Genomic DNA, 21,447 nt, shown 5'->3' on the forward strand with positions numbered 1-21,447 from the left:
CTTCTTCTTCGTCTTGATCATCTTCTTCCACTTCCTCCTCTTCCTCTCCCCCTCCCCCCTTGCCTCTTCTTCTTCCTTTTCTTCTCTCTCTCTCCCCCCATACAAAGTTATCAGTCTTCCTTCCTTATCATCCATGCCCTCTTACCCTCCTGTCTGCTCGATATCTGAGCTGGTTTCCATTATCTCTAGGGACTTCTCAGCCTATTCACCAACTTCCCCGAGAGTAAATAGGAAAGGAGCAGGGGAAAGCTTATAGACATAAGACGTAACATTTTGACAACACCTTACAAAAGATGATAGACTTTAATTCCTGTATAAACATTGTTCCTTCATAGCAGGAAAATTTAGGTTCTAGTGCAACTCCAATCCCATAGCCTATACCAACAGGGAGGCCCAGGATTCCATATGTCCTTTGCACCATCCAAAGGTTTGTGGGGACGAAAAGGGCTAAATTGCCTTCTGTTTTCTCCACCGATGGGGGACGTCTCTGCCATTGAATGTAACAAATCTGTCCTCTATAGCAAAATACAGAGAGGATAGATCCCTGCAACACAGACTGTGTGGAGGGAACATGACCTGCTATACTCAGAGTCACGAATATCTGACGACAAGTACATAGGCCCAGGACACAGTCTGAGGTGCCCAAAATTACAATAGCCATAGATACAAATCTCCCACCCATGGGAGAGCTACTGTTTTCCATAGACTCAGCTTGAGTTCTGATGCCTCATTGACCCCTTATATATTCTGTCTTTTGCTACCTTATGTCTCCTCAGGCTTGACTGGGCCAGCTTTTCAGTTCCCTGCCTGTCTATGCCTTATTGGAAAAGACAACATTTGTGCTCTGGTTTTTTATGCTCTGCTTGGGAGGGAGAGAGAGCATTGGCCCAGGGACTCTGTGCTATGACTGGGGTGGGTGTGATGGTGTAATTTGGAGGAAGCCCAGTGAGTTTACCCACTGTCTCTCTCCCAGGGAGTACGAGGAAATAAATGCCAGTTAATTATCCCAGAGACTATGGAAATGGCAATTCCTTAGAAAAGCACAGGTTTCCATGGCCACAATGACCTCTGGGGTCATCATCTACAGGGCTCTTGCTAGGTAGAACTACATTTCTCTTGCTTCCAGGCGGCGGAGAACGCTCCGGGAAGATGCAGCACCGCCTTCCGCCACCAGGCGTCAGCACTGGCAGCTGACGGTCCAACAGGACTCCCCGTCCGCCTTGCTTTCAGCGCAGGGCAGAGGGGTGATCAGCGAGATACCAACCACAGGGCCCCAGAAACGTTCTCTCACTGCCAATGGCTGTCAGAGTGGGACTGGAGAGGTCTGGGGGCAGAGACCGGACCTCAGCACATTGTCCTGGCTCCAGGCATCTGACAATAGCTGTGTTGTGCTCAGGCAGCTCCCACATGCTGAGGGCTGCCCCTAGAGTAGGAATTACCCGTCCAGACATTCTAGTCCCAAGAATTCAGGCCTCTTATTCCTGCGAGGCCTGTTGTTATCCCCCCAACTTTTTAAATGGGTGTTTCAAGCGAGGGAGGCTCTGATGTTCCCCTGACAATGCATTTCCTCTACTCTGAGAAAGAGATTTATGAGACTTTCTGGCAGGACCCCACTGCCATCAAGATCTTCAAAGAAATCCTCTGCCAACTTTTCATCAAGGGGCCTCTGTGCTAGCCTGCCACTTCTCCTGACGCTGGGCTTTGGGGTCACAGCTTTGAGAAGGACTTCAGAGAAGGAACATCACCTGGCCCCTCCTGCAGCTGAGAAAAGATTCTGCCTATCTCTTGGTACAAGCTTCTCTTTCCTGCTGGACGCAGTATAAAGGAAAGGAAGTGACACAGTCACAGGCCTCCCATGCCTAGTCACTGGGAACAGTCATCAGAGAGGGAAGTGGGTTTACACCCCTCACTGGGCAGGCTCGGGGACCTCTATGTGCAGGATTATTATTCTTGAGCAGAGGGGCTGGAGGATGGTATCACTCAGACCACCACTGTAAACCAAGGCAGATGACAGCCCAGCTTTCTACTGATTTTTCGTTATTTCACATTGTGGAGTGGACCTGGGTCTTTAGACCCTCCACTGCTGGGCTGGCTTTTCCTTTGCTTCACTCCTAATCACCATACAGGGAACACGAAGCAGAATATAGAGGGGTTAAGGCAGACAGAGAAGGGAGATGCCAGGGAGGAGACGCGAGGAGGGCTCACCGTTAACATTGAGGGTGTAGTAGGCCTTGTAGCTGCCCATGTTGCTGATGGCCGTGCAGCCGTAGGTGCCGCTGTCACTCTTGTTGAGGAAGGGGAAGATCAGAGCACTCTCCTGGGCCATCTTCAGGGGCGGCACACTGCCCTCCTTCTCCCACAGGTACTTCTGGGGGCTGTTGGGCATACAAAGCGGAAGTGTTCAGGAGAGTGTAGGCCAGGGAGCTAAAGGAGGAAAACAGTGACCGGGAGCAGGGCAGAGCATTTGATGAGGCTCCTGACGCTGTGGGGGCTGCAGACACAGCGCTGCCCAGAAGGGGGTCAAGGGGGGCCTCCTGCGTCTGTTCAAGGGAAGGTGGAGATTTCCCACCCGGCAGCATGGCTCCTGTGGGGACCTCAGGGTCTGCGCTAGGGGGCTCACCCCTCCCTCCCCTTCTGCTGCTTTACAGAAGAAACAGTCAGAGCATAGACATTGAGGGACAGCATCAGAAAAATGGGAGGCTCAGGTCAGACAGCACAGAGGACACGGGAAGACGCTAAGTGACTAGGTGGCACTCAGTCTGGTGATGGGTTAGAGGAAACGAGGAAACAGGTCTTCTTACACTGGATTGCCACGCCCCTCACAGTGTAGCAACAGCTTCTGGCCCTCACGGGGATGCGGAGGGTCTGGTCTAATCATAGCAGTTGGTGTGTCTGAGGAAGAAAAAATTGGTGTTTACACAAAACTCCCCACATTGTTTCAGAGATCCCTTCACCCAGCTACATGCTACAGCTTCCACCTCTCAATGCCTCTGGAGCCCGAGAGGCTGTGAACAAAGACCTTCCTTCCCCTTCCTCTCCTGCTGTTGGTGTTGGACGTGTGAGCACCTTGTTGTATTGCAACCTCGTGAGATAGGATTCTGGGAGATCTGTCCTTGGGTGGGGGCCCTACCAGATAGCCTGACAGAGAGCTGATGAGGGGAATGAGTGGGTTCACCTGCGCCTAGCACACAGACGAGAACAAGTACATACTTTTGACAGAATAAAGAAACCTTAACTTACCACTTACTGAGCTCACAACTTCTCAGTTCTCTCTACTCTGCAAGAGAGCTTAGAATGGGAAGCAAAGCTTGAACACCAAACATCATTTTGAATGGCCAGTCCAAATGCGAAGTGAAAGCTTTGAAACAGCAAGAGCTATGGGTCATATTTTGGCTGCAAAAAGGCACTGACATGATATAGATAGGCTCTGCACAGGAAGAATGGCATCTGCCATGGACGCCAAGGGCTGCTTAGGAGGCTAGGTCCAGATGGCCGCGCAGAACAATGCAACCAGATGCTGGTTGGGAACAACAGATAAAGAGGCTGAGTTTCCCCTAAGGATAGAGGCAACCTTAACAACCAGTTAATGAACGTGTTTCAGGCCAATCAAATGGGACAAAGAGAATCAGGCCAGGTGAAAGAATGGGTATTCCAGGGTCCCATAGCCATAGAAACCTCTAGCACAGCGCCTGGAGTACAGCATTTGTGGACTGACTGCTGATCACAGTTGGGCCAACAGGGCCCTGGAGAGGGACTGCCAGATGGTCTGGTATCTAGCACAGGAGTCTCTGGGGCAGGAAAGAGCCTTCTCTAGCCCTGGCCAGGGACCAAAGCCTGTTGGAAGAGCCCAAGGCTAGGGGTCTTACACTCAGAACTAATAATTAAAGAGACACCTTACAGCAAAATAGAACTTTGATGTTTACTAAGTTCTTTCATATACATTGTTTTATTTATCCCCATGATAACTCCATGAAGTAAACAGGAAATATATACAAATCAAATACTTTGGCCAAAGTAACTCAGCTAGTAAGTGGTAGCACTACAATTGGAACCCAGTTTGTCCACCTGTAGAGTCTGCTAAGTGGACAGCAGGGCCGCTCCAAACTTGTGTCTTGTTAAAGTTTGAGTAATGAGTCTAGACATGAATTAAATAGTAAATAAAGGGAAAAGATCTAGGAATGATGATGCTGGAGAAACTGCATTTTCCTACCACCTGTATTTTCTTGAAATCATAGAATGTTACAATGAAAAGAAATCTTAGTGATCCCTACATTCACCCCTCTCATTTAGCAGATGAAGAATTAGGCTGAATGTGCTTAAGTAATTTTCTTAATGTCACAGAACTAGTAAGTGGTGGCATGCAGATTAGAAACCAAGTCCTGGGATTCCTGATCTGCTGCAGTTGCCACTGTAATTAACAGTCTGGCTACAGCACACTAGCCTTGCTCAGGGGTGGGTAAATTTACCTTTTGGGCCAAATCCTGTCAGTTGCATGCTTTTGAAAATAAAGTTTTATTGGAACACAGCCCAGCTCACTTGTTTACATGTAGCCTCTGACTGCTTCCCTGCAGACTGGCAGGCTTCGGTAGTGCAGACAGACACTGCCTAGCTCCCAAAGACTAAAATATTCACCACTGGGCCCTTTGCAGAAAGAGCTTGCCAACCCTTGGCCTAGTCCTGACGCCCTTTGTCTTATTTTTTACCTACTTACTTATCTTTGCGTGTTGCTTCATGCAAAGTCTCCTGCCTTTTTTTTTCTCCCCTCCCCATCCCATCCCTGATCCTCTTCACCCCCAAGCCCAGGACATACATAAAACTTCAATGTGTTGAGAGGTGGATCTGACAGCTCCCTTTAGAGACTCATGATTCACAGAGCACACGATGTTCGCCCCATCATCCTCTCGGGTAACCTGGAACGTCACTGAGCTGCTCACAGTGAAAGTTTTACCATTGGGATCTTCCTGTATCCGAGTCGGTTCTCCTAGAGTGCAGAAACAGATACACACACACATATGCACATAGATATATAGATGTCGTGTGGGGCCCACTGTAGATATATAGATGGTGGGTCCCAACCTAGACAAACTTAGACAGTTGTAAGGTTGTGAAATGGAAACGTACACAAAGAGAATGTAGACCTCAACACACACATACATGAGTGCACACAAAACACCTGCCATCCCCTCTTTCTCCTTCTGTGTCATGCCCATGTGCAAAAAGACATACGTCCCTTGCTCCCTATCCAGCACCACTTCTTCCTGTGACTCTTGCGAAGAAGGTACTCACCATGAAGTTCTTGGTCACCCTTTTTCCAGGTGAGCTGCGCTGCAGGTTTGCTCCCAGAAGAGTGACAGTTTAGGGTGGCTGTGTCCTTTTCTCGTAAGGATGATTTGTAACCGGTGATTATGGGCTTCTGTGGGATGCCTGCCATGGATAGAGGTTGGCCGAGATGGGGAAGAGAGGCACTAGGAAGTCACACTTCAGCTCTCCCTGTGGAGATGGCCTCTCTGAGGGTCAGGATACCTAAGTTCTACTTTGGTTTACCATGGGTAGAAGACTAGAGAAATCATCTTTCTCTTTCTCTTTGATCTCCTCCCCGAGGACCTGAGGGAAGACCCTGGGGGAGTGGGTATGGTAGTGGGGAAATGTACCACACCTGAGACATGATACATGACCTTCCACCCCATAGCACAACTGGGAGGCCACAGAAAAAGTGTGAGGCTCGGGGAAGCAAATAAGGAAGTTGAAATACAGGATGAAGATGGCGGCATGTGAGCAACTGAGGTAGCTGGAAACTATAATTACACACTGCATGCACACCTCATGGTTCCCTCACGTGATCTTGGGAGGTAGGTAAGCAGACAAGATCATCCTTCTGCTATGTGTTAAAAAATTCAGACTCAAACAGAGTGAGAATTTTGTCTCCAATCAAACAGTAAATAGAGAAAAAATGATTTGAACCCATTTGGCTTTGCGTTTTATCCTGTTGCATGGAGAGCACAGGCTGAACTTTTCCAACGTGCTTGGAGACTTGCCTGGCTCCAGGCTGCTCCAGGGACCCACACGGGGAGGTATGTTTGCAAGGAGGCACTCTGTGGAGACACTGGGGTTTGGGAGCCTCACCGAGCACAGTGACGAGGGACTTGGCAGTTCTCACAGGCATAGTGAAGATGGAGCAGGTGTACTCGCCCTCGTCCGCCAGGGCCACGTTGCTGATGCTGATGCTGAGCTCATGAGGCGTGGAGCTGACTAGCTGAATCCGATTATCTCGAAGGGCTGGGGGTGGATGGGATCGAAGCAAGGTTTTTACTGGTGCCTTTACATTTTTATCTTCCAATCCCCGGCCAGCTTCATTGAGGGAAGGAGTTTAGCATGGTGGGTCAGGGGGACTGCTCCTGAGTTGAGCTTTCATTAGGCCATTTGGTCATAGCTGCTGGCCGTGGTAGCCTAACAGAAAAGTAGGCTGCATCTTACAGACTCCTGGAGTAACACTGACACCAGCTACCTGTTCAGGCTCTGTGGGAGTGAAGTCATTCCAGGACCCTATTACATTATGCAGGGCATAACTCAGAGCTGTGACACCAGAACCAGTGGGAAGCCCGTGGCTTGTTGCATCCTCCAACCACACACTCCCCTGTTTCTCAGCCCCTGGGTCCCAGGGAGAGAGGTAACTCGGAGGACACTACCTCTCTTCTCCCCAAAGTAGAGAGTCTGCTGGGCAGGGTTAGACCACTGCAGGGATGAGTCCTCATGATCTTTCACTTGGCACTTGAGCACCACGGTGCCACCAGCCACCACCGTTTCATCAGATGTCCAGGGCTGACTGTCTGCAGGAGTAGAGCAGGGTAAGTTTCCTGATGAACCCACCATCCCTCCACCCAGTTGTGAGCCAATGTTCACCTCACCTAACTCCGAGCCCTAGTGCACACAAAGTCTCCGTGTGCTCTTACGCCCTCAGCGCAGAAGGAATAGAGGTGGTGGTTACAGGGGGATTAGACCTTATTTTTTGTTTGAGTACACAGAAAAATAGAGTCACTTGTTTGCTGAATGAACTGACAGGGCCACAAATGGGTAGAGGAGAAAAGGCACCCAAATCTGCCATACCAATTCCACATGTATCTTTTTGGATATAGTCCTACCATTCCCCCGAAAACACACATACATATCTGTCATTCTGTTTTGCCTTCCCTGCCACCAGCTTCGTATAAGAACAAGAACAGGAGAAGCACTTGTGACTAATAATCCCAAACCAACATGAGGAAAAGGCCAAACCAGCCCTTGGGCTGTACATTCATTTACACAAAAGGTAGCTGATAAAACTGACAAATAAACAATCACGATATAAAAAATAAAAACTGAAACATTCTGATATCCTTTTCAATTCCTCTAACAATAACTCCCCTTCAGTCATCAAGTCCCTTCACATAGTCCCTTCCATGATAGCACTACCCACCTCCCAAGACACAACCCGAAATCACCATCCTGATATCATTTTAAAGAGTAAAGGATTCAGGTTTTCCCTCCAATGAGATGAAAGCATGTTTTCTAATCCTTCTCTCCTTGGTCAAGTTAAACAAAACAAGAAAGGCAAATAAGGTACCTCCTGGATGAGCCGTTTCAATCCCAAGTGTGCGTGCCTGTGAGCCCCTCAGACTCTGTGATACTTACTTCTTCACCCAATATTGTTCCACATTCCCCAAAGGATGGATTCTGATTTCTGATATGGATTCCCTCATCTTTATAACTTTCTGTGACTCAGTAGCACTGACCTCTACAGACTAATCTCCTTCCAGCTCTGATTCTAAAACACCCATAACATCTGTTCTGGCACTAAATCACTCACCCAGCATTGTTTATCACTGAATGGGAAACCAAGAAACTTACTTCTTACATTCCCCTGTTGAGTATTTCCTAAGCAATTCCATGCTCCCTTTGGCACTGACTTTACCTCTTGCCCTGTCCATTCACTGCTTCCTTTCCTGGTCACTGGAACTCCATTTCTGAGAAATACCTCATGGGCACTCCCAGCAGAGCACTGGCCCTGAGAGTGAGGGTGCGTGTGTGTGTGTGTGTGTGTGTGCTGGAGAAGATGCCAAGCCCCACCTGTTCAGGGTGACGATTCCCACACTGGAGCACAGAGCCTAGGGGCTACATTTGGTGTTTAGAAGCATGGAGATTACAACTGAGTGAGGTCTTCGGGATCATGAAATCTACTTCCTTCACTTGACAGAAGTAGGCAGTGAGGCAATGGGATGTAAGGATTTCCAAGGCTCATTTTACCAGTTCTAGTGAGGGCCAGAACTCTATTCTTCTGTCTCTCAATGCAGCGACCGTTTTGTTGGAACGCTTCTCAAGTAATCATCTAATGTGAGAATTCAAACTATGATTTTGAGATTTGTGTGCCCGGGACTGAGCTGGCTGACTAAATTTGGAAGTGATATATCTCTAAGATCTCTCAACAAATGGTTTGGGAAACCTTTTATTTGCCATCGCCTTGTACCAATTTTTAACTAGCCATCCCCCTGCCCCTTGTTCCTTTGGAAGAATTCTTGACTGTGTCTTGTCAGACCTCTTTATTCCCAGTAATATATTCCCCTGGAATCATTTTATTTTTGGAAAGAGGTGTGGGGTGTACAGAGGTCTCTGTACTGGAGTAAGGGAAGAAGGAGGAGGTGCCAGAGAAGTTGGTGGTGCAGACTAAGAACTAAAATGCCAGATGGGGAGGAGAAAGAGCTGTGTGGTGATGAGGGGAGTGAGAACATGTGGGGAAGCACCATGAGTGGGAGATGATGTGAGGATGAGTGAGGGGACTGTGGACATTGAGATGAGGGGCCTGGATTCTCACCTTGACTGGCCAGCATGTCAGGGCTGCTCCAGACTGTGGAGCTGATGGCCTCGTCGAGCGGAGCCAGAGTTCCCAGCTCCACATCCTGCTCCTGCCAGTAGCCTGGGGAGAGAATCTCCATCAAGGATGAGCCCTACATGCACACTGCTGTGCTCTGGGTGGGGACCTTCATTGTTGGGCACCAGGAGAGGCCAGGACCCTAGGAATTGCAGGGTTACCAGGACACCTACGAGGAGGTTTCTCACAAAGGGGAGAAGTTAACCAAGGTTGTGAAAAAGGAAACGACTTCTCCTCCCACGGGGAAATTAAGGGAGGATGCTAAATTTTATCAGTCAGTCCTGGAATGTTAGAGCCTAAGTGATCACAGAGATCTCCCACTTCACAGATAAGGACAGTGCGGCCCTTGAAGGTTAAAATAGATTTGGTGACAGTCACTACAGAAAAATGAAAGATAAGCAAAGGTTTCTCATTCCTAATCTAGGATTCTTTCTGCTGTGCCACATTATTCGCTCAAGTAACCACGGGTTTAATAATTAGGAAATACTCTCGCATTTAAACCTTTAAGTACACCTGTAAAGTAAGTGTGAGGACATTAGCATTCCTATTTTGCAGAGTGGAAACAGAGTGAATTGACTGGCCAAGGCCCTACAAACAGAAGAACAAAGGCTGGAATGTAAGTGCCCGATCCCACATCCAAAGCGCTATTCCTTCCAAGGCGAGACTCCGAGCATTGAAGAAAGACATCATGGTTAAAGCTGAAAGTTGCACCACAGCTTCCCAGATCGTTACCTTCTATGTACTCAAATTTTCTTAAACTTCCTACTCCATCCGCAGCCCCTGAAGTCTGGTCCTTCCTTTAACACCGCAAGACCCCTTTTCCAGAGTCTACCCAAGTCACTCCTTCTCTTCCTAGAAGGCAGCTCCTAATTTCTCTTGAGGGGTACTGCAGGATCCTGTGCCTACCTCTCCAACCCAACCTGAAGAGGCGGAGGCACAAAGAAACTACACAGGAATCTTTCCCAGGTCTCCCGCGGTGGCGCCCTGAAGTAACCAATCACGCGCGCAAAATTCAGTGAGGTCACCGGCTGCTGAGCAGAAACCGGGAGCTGCTGCGTCCTGGGCCCTGGAGTCCCGGGAGAACTTTGTCAGTCGTAGCAGCGCGCCCCAGAGCCAGCAGGTGGGAGAGGAAAGGGAAGAAGGGGCGCTAAGACTAAGACCGGGCCCCAGGGCACTTATAGGAGTCGGGTGGAGAATAAAAAAAGAAGGGGAGGTGGGTTTAGGGTTCTTGGGGGGAAAGAGGAGGCAGGACTAGAGAGAGTGGCCTAACCGGAAGAAAAGAAGAGAGGAGGGAGGAAAGTGGGGAGGGAGAGGAGGAGGAGGACGGGTGGTGGTAGAGAGAGGGAGAGAGAGAGAGAGAGAGAGAGAGATGAGAGGGTCCTAGCATAAGTGTGGGGCAGGAGTATGAGAAAGTCCTAGCATGGGTGTGGGGCTCTAAGACAGCTTCAGACATTCCTGGCCCCCATGGAGGCACCTCTCTCTCCATTGTTCCTCACAGAGGTCTTCCAGGAGATTTGAGACATTACTTTGTTCTCAAAAGAGGAGAAACACTAACACCCAAATGGGAAGAGGGACTAGGTAGAGAAAACAGGAAAACTGTAACAGACAGAGAAAAGTAGGCAGGAAAGGGGGAAAGGAAATGTTGATAAAGAGAGGCCAGGGGAGCACAGCCCTGGGGACAAGACCAGGGCTGCGCAGTTCAGCAGGGGTTGCCCTGGGTGCAAGGCCCTCCTCTGCTGCCTTCTGTGGACCCCAAGGATGGAAGCAACCTGTGGCTGGTGAGTGGTTCTTAGTGTTTTCCAGGTTGTGTGTTTGGGGGTGCACTGTGTCCACACAGTAGGAAACCAGACTGGCGGTGTCACCATAGTAGAGGGACAGGGTGAAGCCGAGAAGGGAAACTGCTGTCTCAGACCCAGGTATGGATGGGATTTGCAGTCAGAGAGTAGATTCTCAACCATGAGTTCCTTTTTTCCTCAAAACAGCCTTGAGAAACAGGCAGCCCGAATGGCTTTGTAAGATGAGGTTCAGAGAGGTTCAGTGATTTACCTAATGGCACACAAACAGCCTGGCTCTCAAGAAAAGGCTTCCTCTCTCTGCTGGTGCTCTCAAAGCCTTCTCAGCAGCTTCTGTTCCTCATAGCATTACAGTGTGTTGTGCGCGTTTCATTTTTGGTCTCCTCCTCTAAACTTTGAGCTGGTTAAGAGCAGGAGCCTTGCGTTATTCATCTTTGTATCTTTTGCACTTAGCCCACAGAGGGCTGTCAGTACCCGTAATCAGCTCCGCTAATTCATTCAGCCGCACTTGGCAGTGTGCGGTGCGTGTGTGTCCTGTCCAACAGCATGGGCTCCGTCTCCACTCTCCTGCTTCATCTTTCATTTGTGCTTTTCTCTACATCCTCCTCAGTTGCTTTTCTCCTTGCCAATATTTCTTTCATCCCTTCCCTCCTCCTACATTTTGCAGGCATTTTTTTTTTTTCTGCATAGGATGGATAAGTGAAACGGGGAAGCAGGACATTCAGACCAAAATGAATTGTCCAGCTGAGGGGACAGATAACTGAACAAATAATCTCCAGTAAATGCCATATTAGGGATATGCATGATACGTTGCTTTTATAGGTTTACCTAAAACTCACTCTGCTTTATAGTGTTTTAAGAAACTGCTTAAGAAGTGTCTTTCTTTTTCTCCCTTGGGGGTGACATTTCTCCCCCTAATTTTGAAAAAAAAAAACACTCATGATTTCATGTCTCCTCTTGAGAAGTGTCTGTTAATCAGCCTGAAAATTTTCTCGCTGTTTTAATAAAATTATAAGCCTGTGTGATAAACTCTGAATGGCCACTCCCCAGGGAGTGGATGAGTGATTACAATGTTATCACCAGAAACATAGATAAGTAGCAGAAATTATAACCTGAGTTGTGAAAGGCTTGTGCCTTCTCTGGATTCAGATCGTGCCAATCATTTATGACATCAGCATGAATCCCCTCAATTGATTCAGACTGAAAAGGGAAGTTTACCAGTGCTGTGAATGAGTGGCATGGAATTTGAATTGGAAATAGTAAAAATTCTGCTCAGGGACATTGGACAGAGCTTCTGTCATGTAGGCCAGACATTGAGACCACACAACTGTTAGGGAGGGAAGGCCCAGGCAATAATATCCAGATTTGTTATCCTGGCCCTCCAGGTCTTGTATAGTCTGATGCCAGTCTGCCTTTCAACTTTGTCTTTTGTCTACTCACTCACCTCGTATTTCAGACATATGAATCTAATTGGAATTTTCTCTATAAACCCTCTGCTGTCCTGTATCCATGTCCTTTCCTATAATAACTTTGTTGATAATGCTGTTCACCTTAGGGATTTTGGAATATGGGCTATTCCTACTGGGGTTACGTGATAGCTCAGTGTGGTTTTGATGTGTACTTCTCCGATGACTAGGGATAATGAGCATTTTTTCATGTGCTTGTTGGCCATTCGTCTTTTTCAGAGAAGGTTCTGTTCATATCTCTTGCCCACTTGTAAATGAGATTGTTTGCTCTTTTCCTGTTGATTAGTTTTTAAGTTCTCTGTAGACTCTAGTTATCAGCCCTGTGTCAGATTTGTAGCAGGCAAATATCTTATCCCATTTTGAAGGCTGTCTGTTTGCTCTACTTGTTGTACCCTTGGCTGTGCAGAAGCTCTTTAGCTCGATCATGTCCCTTTTATTTATTTTTGGTGTTGCTGCAATTGCCAGGGGGGTTTTCTTCATAAAATCTTCCTAGTAAAGTATCACAAAAATAGAAAAGCAAGTATCCAATGTACTCAATACTAATATGAGACCAGTAGATAAACATCTACATGCCCACAGGAGAAAAAAACACAAATTCAAGTGGGTGGGGGGAGGAAGAAGGGAGGTGGATTAGAAAGCTCTTACCTAGTGGACACATTGGAATGGTGTACAGCATAACCCCCTGGGTGAAGGGCTCAACTACAACTTGAACTTTATCTAATGAATGCAAAGAATATAACATAATCATCTATACTTTTACATTAACCAGAAATTTAAAAAAATGATAATGCCTTTCATTCATCTTCAATCCTCACACATCTAAATTTTATTTATTTATTTATTTTAGACAGATTCTCACTTTGTTGCCCTCAGTAGAGTGCTGTGGCATCATAACTCACAACAACCTCAAACTCTTGGGCTCAAGAGATTCCTTTGCGTCAGCCTCACGTGTAGCAGGGACTACAGGTGTCTGCCACAACGCCTGGCTGTTTTCAGAGACAGGGTCTCACTCTTGCTCTGCCTGATCTTGAACTCCCTATCTTTAAAGCTTATTCTTTTTGGTGGTACCTCCTTCAAGAAGTTTTTCTTCTGTTGTCCCAGATGGAAATAGTTTCCCATTTCTCTGAGTTACAACACTTTACTTGGTGTTCTTAGATTATGCATCTGATTCTACGTCATTCTTCAAGTGTGGCTTCCCAACTATATTATGAAGATTTTATAAGTAGGATGCAATTCATTTTACATCTAATCCTGACCCTAATGGAGGATGTTGCACATAGATGGTGCTTAATACATATTTATTTACTAAATGAATTGAACACTGAGCATCTTTTATCATGAGAATTAGGTTCAAATCTGCCAGTCCAGAGAAAATAGCAAATTGAACAGGATAAGAAGAAATAGTCCAAGGAAGAGGGTAGATCACCCAAAGATCCATAAGGCAGAGAGAACTGATGCTTATCAACACTTTCTGAATGTCAGGATCCACGTACTATATATTCATCATTGCAGAAGAACCTTTTAATAGATAGGTGTTATGACAAGGCACTGAGACAAGGCACTTGTCCATATAGTGCATCTAATAAGTGCTGGATGGGACAGACTTCACACTTGGATCTCTGACCACAGAGCCCAGGCTTTCTGAACATCTTCACTGCATTGCCTCCCTCTGCAGAAGTATGTACTTCATATGCGTGCTGGTGGGTTAGGGGGCAGAGGGGAAGATTCTTTCTTGCATTGCTGGCCAAGGGGCGGCTCACCTAAATAATGTTCACAATATTCACCTGCATTATGATAAAACAACAGTGTAGCAAGTTGGAATCGGGTGCTAAGGTCATTGTCGTGCTGTGATTTGTACCCATTCAATTACACTTTTAATTGGATTTCTTAATATGTCTTTATCTATACCTCTGAGGCTGTTTCATGCACCCCCAAGTGCCTTACAACGTGGGACTCTTCAGCTAACCAGGCAATAGATGAGTCTAGTTAAAACTAATAAAATTCCCTCACATTTTCATAGCACTCTAGTACCGAGGCTAAACACTAAAATATTATCTCCTTGTTTGCCCTCAGTTGCTTTGGCAGTTTCTTAATTCCTGGGTCATTTACCCATGGTTCTACTATCTTTAAGATTCCCAGCATTTAAAAGGACAAAGTAGCCCTTTTCACCCACTGATTTCCTTCTGATTGATTGCTCATATTAAGAGTAGCAGAAGTGGGAATTGGAGACTTACTAATGTGCCTCCTTAAAGCATATGTTGGCACCCATGATCCAGCTTTTCACTCATAGCATAAGACCTTGCATATAGTAAGTGCTCAATAAATATTTATCGAATAAATACATAAGTGACTCAAAGAAATAAAAATATATTGTCTCCAGTTTGAGTGACTCTGGCAGGGAAGTCTATGGGAGTCTGCCTGTGTAGTCCACGATTTCTTGGCTTGCATTGTGTCTGTCCTGTCCATCTGGGGGACCTGCAACATATTGGCCTGAGGGCCACAAAAAGGGTCACAGGTGCACATTTCGGATAGTGGGCCAAGGAGACAGAGCGTGCCTGTGTATCCTTTGCTGGCTTGCCCGTTCTTGGGTCCAGAGCCCCACTTTCCTGACTGTAGAGAAAACCAGCTCCCTGAGTAGGAGTTGATGATGATGGTGATGATGATGATGATGACTCAGCATTTCTCTAACTCCCGAGTTAAAAATACTGTTCGTCCCAGCCTACTTGTTATTCCTCACGACTACCATGACAGGTGGGTGGAGGAGTGTTATCTCCAAGGGAAAAACATATAGGGGGCTGTGGCCCAGAATACTGAAGGGACTCACTTTTAGAATGGTTTAACTGCATCCATTGCTGGGCTCTCTGACCAGATTTTGTCACTCTCGTTGTCCCCAGCATCAGGTTCTCAGTGAATTCTCGTGTCCATTTGGATCACACACAGAAGAGAGTGGTCATGGCAAAATCGGAATTGGAACTCAGTCCCTAGAGCAACTCTTTATGCTCAGAGCCACATTTTTCCTTGACAGTGAATGTCTGATTGTGCATTTGGAAGAAACTGGACCAATTCCATCTGAATCCTGATATAGATGACAACTCCAAGATCCGGGGGAATTGCTTTGACTTGAGAGCACAAAACCCTGATCAAAAGGGACTCTCTTTACACTGAGCTTCCTTCATTTGCTTTCGGGCAGCCAGAAACTATGTCACATTTATTGAAGTGACTGTGTGGTTTCCTAGTCTAAGACTTTGAATGCCTGAGTATCAAAAAATTCTCTGACTTCCTGCCCTCCATTCCTTTCTCAGGATGCCTGCCCTCCCCTCTGCTCCTAATTCCCCAGTATCCACGAAATGACAGTGCAATCCGACAGAAGCTGGGCCAGGAGAGGTGGGAGTTATTCTGTCATCTGGGACGCTCTGTCTTGTCAGGTGTATTTCCTTCTTTTTCTGTTGCTCCTCAGGGATGGCCCTCTGTCCCCTCCCAGGCGGCAGGCTCTCCTAAAGGATCTCCTTTCTTTAGCTCAGATGTGCTCCAGCTCACTTTCCCTGCAGAACTTCAGAGCTCAGTCACGCTTCAGCTGTCTGCCTCCCCATCTAAGCCTTCTCTCCACCTCACTGCCTCTCCACCCTGTTTCTGGCTGGGAGACTGAGACCTTGCTCCTCCTTGTTCCCTCCCTCTATTATTTCTGTTGCTGTCTGTTTTTCTCTCCTGGAGTCTTGTTTATCAAGCAGCCTCCAGGGCTTGAAGTACTGCCCTCTCCCAGCTTTGCTTTACTCTCCTAGGAGGCACGTAGGATATAAATGAAAATAGATGAGAAATAGGGGTGGGGAACAGAACTTTCACTCTAAGAACTTTCTGACATGAGGATTAGACCCTTAGCTTGGTAAATCCTGGGCCAGAGAGTCAGGATTTACAGAAACAGGGTCCTATACTATTAGATTATCCAAGAGATTTAGGTCTGGAAGGGACCTGTACCCAATCTGAGCTGAAACAGATTTATTATTACACCTTGGCAGGCATCTTTTGGTTGCATCCTAAGCAGGTGGCAAATGAAAGGCTTTTGTTTCCTCAGCATGGAATAGTGTATGGCTTTTCTAGTCCAAATGGGGAGGGGATCTTTGTGGTAGATGGCTAGCTTGCCTGTGATGGGTGTCAGGGTGGGGTTAAAACAAAAGTATGCCTTGGTGTTAACCCTCATTTCTCACTGAGAAAACAGCTATTCCACAGGTTTTCCTTATCAAAATATTAAGAAAAAATATTAAGAAAGTCCCAATGCTTTTTTCCAAACCCAAATTTTAAGATATCATGAATAAATATATTTTGTATATTTCCTAAGACTCTGCAGTCAATTTGCATGTCTGGTCATTTTTGCTGACCCTAGTGGCCAGAGTGGTCATTCCCAAGAACTTTCTGATTCTGCTAGGGTTTGGAACTAACGTCCTTTTTGACTTTGGTGCAAAAGTTCAGTAATTCCTCTCCTTTTTCTGTTATACCTCATTCTGTCTCAAGATATTTCCCCTGTGTGATTCTTAGAAGCTTAGACCTTTAGAGTTGACAAGGATGCTAAGCAGCATCTACCCTAACCCTCTCATTTTAAAGAGAAAGAGTCAAGGCTCAGAGAGACTTAGGAACTCAAGCTCATCGCACAGGCAGTTAGGAGGAGCTGTGGTTATGGCCTCGGCCTCCTGGACTCATTGCCATTTTATAGCAGTCCTTGTGGACTGGCTAATTCAAAGGTTACACTGCCACGAGTGTGACTTTGCTTCCATTGACATCCACGGTCCCTACTTCCCATCTCCCTGTACATGGTAATGAGGAATCCTAGGACTCCAGACCTCAAGGGAAGTAGGTCTGCTAAATGCTGGGTAGGTTTGAGGACTTGGGGTGAGATGAGGAGTGAATCCCTGGAGATGGGACAGATGGCATCCTCACCAATTTCTGGGCCAGTTCCAGTTCCCAGAAAAAAGGAGCCCATAGGGCAGAAGCCACTGCCATTCCCCTAGGGGCTGAAGCAGGTGACAGGGAGGACAGGCCATGTGTGTGAGCATGCGCATGGGTGTGCGCACTAGCACCTGCAGGTGGGGAGCTGTAGGAATGCTAACCTGACGGTGAAGTGGGAGACAGAGGCCAGAAAAGAAGAGAAAAGAAGAGGAACACATCCTATCCTTGAGCTAGAGAGAGAAAAAAAATCTGGAGGCAGAAGTGGGTTTGTGGTAGGCTGGGGGGGCCCTCAGAGACTTAGTTAAGATTCTGAGGAGCAGAGTCTGGGAAGTGGGTGGCAGAGAAGGAGGTGGGGACAGCTGTTGCTTTGATTTGCTATTGAGTCAGTGTTCCCGGTGCATTAGCTCTGAGAGGGAGCCCTGGGCTGGCCCCCAACCAAAACAAGCCCCTTTGTAGCCAATGCTGAGTTGTAGCAAGGAGAACTACAGTTGGGAAACAAAAAGGAAGGGGACATGATCCCCAAAGAGCCCCTTCCTCGCCTAGCTCGATACTTCTAGGACTCAGCTGTGTGCTCTAGACAAGCATCTAATGCTTTGCAGGAAGAGGCTGAGAGGGCAAGAGATGGCTGCATGCAGGGGAGGGCTCAGCACCAACTTCTAAACAACAGGTGATGTGCAGATACTGACTTTCAGCTGGTGTTTTTGGGTAGAAACCTGAGGCCAGGGATGGCAACAGCGCTGAGCCATTTTAGGAGTGTCTGTGTGCCTCATCTCCTCATGGTCACATACTTCAAAAATCAGGCCAGGTTTGACTTGGGATACGCATTCTGATGCAGTAAAGAGTCAGGAGACCAGACTTGGTCCGCACGCTTAGCTGTCCTCCTAAACTGAGTGGAGGGATTTTATACCCTTTCCCTAAATTTATCTTGCTGGTTTCACACATATGTTCTAGAACTGGGTAAAAAAAAAATCCCCCCATCTTAGGAAAGTACTTGGGAAAGGAAACGTACAGATTCAAAAGCAGAATTCAATTTAGCTCATTGGAAGGGTATGGGAAAATAGGGACTGGGAATGGGCCAGGAAGCCCAGCAAATCAGGGAGAAGTAAAGAATAGATTCCTGAAGATGAGAAATCTCTGTCCAGGCTCCAGCAGCTTGCTCCTACTCTGAGGACAATCTCAGTGCCTGAGCACCTGTTGGAATGCATGGATGAGTTCCCTTTTGCATCGGGCTCCGTCTTATGTTCCTTTGCCCTTTATGTTCCATCTTAGATATTTCAGGCTGATGGCTTGGCATGGTGGGCTAACAATGCAGTGAAAACGTTTAATTTGTTAGAAGTCAAGCAAGAAAGAATTCATGGCTGCTGGTTCTGATCTTCCTGACTTGTTTTTACTGTTTCCCTTCACTGGGTGATCAGAATCAGGGTGTGGATGACAGGTTCAGGGCAACGGTTAGGAGCATTACACGAAGGAAAAATGTGTTCCGCTCTACATACCCACGCTACTCTAGTTTCACGGCTTCCCTCAATCCTGAGATTTAGTCTCTTCTTCACATTATTCTCACTTTAGAAAATCTGAATTTTTCAAATTGTGGCACACTGTTCACATGAGCCTTACTCCGCACCTTTCTGGAAATTTAACTCTTCAATGAAACAGTGATATTTTCTCAAGTCTACAGATCTCACAGTCCTCCAAATGGCAGATAGTACCGATCTGGCAAAAGAACCCTTCCTGTCTTCTTAAACCTTCATTGGGTGTTGCCTCTACTTTAATGTGAATAAACACTCGCTTTTGCTCGCCAGGACGTGTGCACCTATCAGCTCGGTTACTCTCTTTCTTTCCTTTCACGTGTGCCCCTCAACACATGCACACAGCATACTTTTCTTCTCACTATTTCTATTTCTGTTTTATTTCTTTCTGACATAAACACACAGATTTTATCATGACCCAGATACAGAGCCCTCTTCACATGCCCATATTAATCAGAACCCCTTGCTTCCAGAAAACCATATGGCTTAAACTCAGAAATTCTCCCCAAAGCAGAATTGAGGCTCTCTCTTCTGCTCAGACTCCCCAGGAGAGGGCCAGAATCCTCTCCTCTCCAGGGCTGAGGCTCAGTCCATCTGTCACTGACATTGGACTCCAGGGCTTGGAAACCAGAAAAGAGTTGGCATTAAGCAGCAGTTGAGGATAGATGAAAATATGGGAGGCTCAGGGGCTTGGTGATGGTGATTTTTATATTTGTGTGAGATTACAGAATAAAGATTAGGGGAGGATACAAACAAGATGAGTTTGGAAAGATTTTATCCTTAAGAAGTAGAGTAAGAACTAGTGAGTGGAATTGTTCCACTTGCAATTTTTGCATTTGCTGGGAAAAAAAATGAATAGGAGCAGATGGTCTAACTGGCCCATCATTTTATAATAACTCAAGAACTCAGCTCCAGGCCCTTCAAAGACTGACCGTTATGCTAAGTCCCAAGTTACTTGTCATTGATGTACTTATTGGAGTCTTGTAGGTTTCCGAGAAATATCAGGCCTTTAAGTCAGAGATTCAATAAACCAGTTCACCTTCAGGAGATTTGTACCCTGTCTGAGGCTTTGGCTGGAATTCTAGAATCAGAATTCTAAGCAGAGAGCCAGGGCAGAGAAAATAAAAAAAATAAACATATGAAATAAGAGTTTGCATATTGCCAATGAAATCTGGTTCTAGAAGTGCTAATTCTCCACCTCACCTTGCCAATATCTGGGACTACATGATGAAAGGGGCAAGATAAGCAATGGCTAGCTTAGGGATGAATGGCTGAGACATCAGCCTTCATTTCTTTTTCCTTTTTTTCCCCCCTAGGGCAAGGTGATGCACCTGACCTTCCTGACCCTGAACTGGAAGTAAATGAGCTAAAGGTGCTTATAATTAGCAATCAATACCCAATTAGCGTAAGTCTAGCTGGGGAAAGGGAAAATAAATCCTTAGAGAAGACAGCATTTCAGTTTGTTCTTTATGTTATTTAGCTTTCTTATCATTCTCTTGGAGACGTCTGGGAGAAAGATGGGGAGAGATGACAGGGTTAAAGAATCCCAGAGGTAAGAGATCACATAGAAGGATGACATATACACTTACAAATAGGGTGGAATGTCTGCATTTGAATCTTTCTGAAACACATCTGATCTTCATGCGAACAGTGGGCTTAGAGAGATGAGGAGATGGGAGATACTCCAGCTGTTACTGTAACTCTAGTTCTGTCTTCCTGAAGGCTCGTTCATAGAGATAAATCACTCCCATTACCTGTCCTTGAGGGACGGAGTTTCTCCTTGTTTCAAAGGAGAACATGAAAAAGGGGTCCTAGAAATTCATTCTGGAAGCCCGTCTCTCTAATTAGACTGTGGGTTATTCATGAGTATTAACTATTATATGACCTATTATGTAGAAATTGACATGGAAAAAATCAGCATTTAGGGGAAGAGAAGCTTATGTAGCTCTAGTGGGACATGAGAAACAGGCTGGCTAGTCTAAGACTGACGGGGACTGAGCATTCTTGGCTCCCTGTCACACTTGACATCACCAGCTTATTGGTGGACACCCTCAAAGCATAGCAGAGTCCAGTTTAAACAGACATCTACTGAGGTATGGCCAGTGGCCTGGACTCTAGGGTGGGATGGTTATATTTAAGGCCATTTAGTTCTGCACAAGGTGGTTAAAAGGGTGGGGGAATGAGTGAGGGTTTTGATATTTGTTTTCGAGGCCTATCATATATTGGATTTCTCCATTATCTGTTCTGATAAACTATTATTATGTATTGTTTCTATATTTGCTAAGGTTGAGGGAAAATGGAAAATAAGTACCATAAAGGACAGAGGCTGGTTGTCAGGCTCAGAGTGCTGTTAAGAGGTCCATGCTTATGAATTGCCAGGACACATTTTACATTCCACATTTACGGTGAATACAGCCAGCCTTTGTATCCATGGGTCCCACACCTGTGCATTCATCTAACTGCAGATTGGAAATACTGGAGGAAAAATGTATCTGTACTAAACATGTACACACTGTTTAATCATTATTGTCTAAACAATAGAGTATATCGACTGTTTGCACAGTTTAGATTGTATTAGGTATTCTGCATAATCTAGACGTGTCTTATAGTATATGGGAGGATGTGAAAAAGTTATAGGAAAATACTACTCTATTTTACATTAGGCACCTGAGCTTCTTCAGATCTTGGTATCCGTAGGAGGTCCTGGAACCCATCCCCCATGGAAGCTGAAGAACGGCTCTATGTGGTTATTGTATTTGAGCAATACTAAATCAATCTAAAACACAGTTATCTGTACTTCTGTTTTTAATCTATGAGTCAAG

At 46.2% G+C, this 21,447-nt stretch overlaps 2 protein-coding genes across 4 annotated transcripts in view; one reads left to right on the forward strand and one right to left on the reverse strand.

Annotated features, from left to right (window-relative positions):
* The window catches only part of CADM3 (cell adhesion molecule 3), a 30,126-nt gene that overhangs the window by 2,445 nt on the left and 6,234 nt on the right, over positions 1-21,447 (reverse strand). Inside the window, exons 1-8 of one of the 3 annotated variants that reach the window (XM_023516420.1) lie at positions 9,635-9,672; positions 8,846-8,947; positions 6,687-6,827; positions 6,124-6,276; positions 5,287-5,424; positions 4,811-4,981; positions 2,802-2,892; positions 2,206-2,375 (exon numbers count right to left, since the gene is read on the reverse strand). In XM_023516420.1, coding sequence (XP_023372188.1) covers positions 2,206-2,375; positions 2,802-2,892; positions 4,811-4,981; positions 5,287-5,424; positions 6,124-6,276; positions 6,687-6,827; positions 8,846-8,861 — 880 coding nt within the window. In that variant the 5' untranslated portion in view covers positions 8,862-8,947; positions 9,635-9,672. Of the gene's footprint in view, positions 1-2,205; positions 2,376-2,801; positions 2,893-4,810; positions 4,982-5,286; positions 5,425-6,123; positions 6,277-6,686; positions 6,828-8,845; positions 8,948-9,634; positions 9,673-21,447 lie in introns of those variants that run through there. The other 2 variants (XM_003795215.2, XM_003795214.3) reach the window with 2 other exon arrangements.
* The window catches only part of AIM2 (absent in melanoma 2), a 128,096-nt gene continuing 116,930 nt past the window's right edge, over positions 10,282-21,447 (forward strand). The window contains exon 1 of the mRNA XM_003795216.3: positions 10,282-10,680. The gene's annotated coding sequence lies outside the window, so the exon portion shown is untranslated. The remainder of the gene's footprint in view (positions 10,681-21,447) is intronic.

This window comes from Otolemur garnettii, unplaced genomic scaffold (genome assembly GCF_000181295.1).
Source record: "Otolemur garnettii isolate 467f Iridium unplaced genomic scaffold, OtoGar3 scaffold00091, whole genome shotgun sequence".
Classification (NCBI taxonomy): Eukaryota; Metazoa; Chordata; class Mammalia; order Primates; family Galagidae; genus Otolemur; species Otolemur garnettii.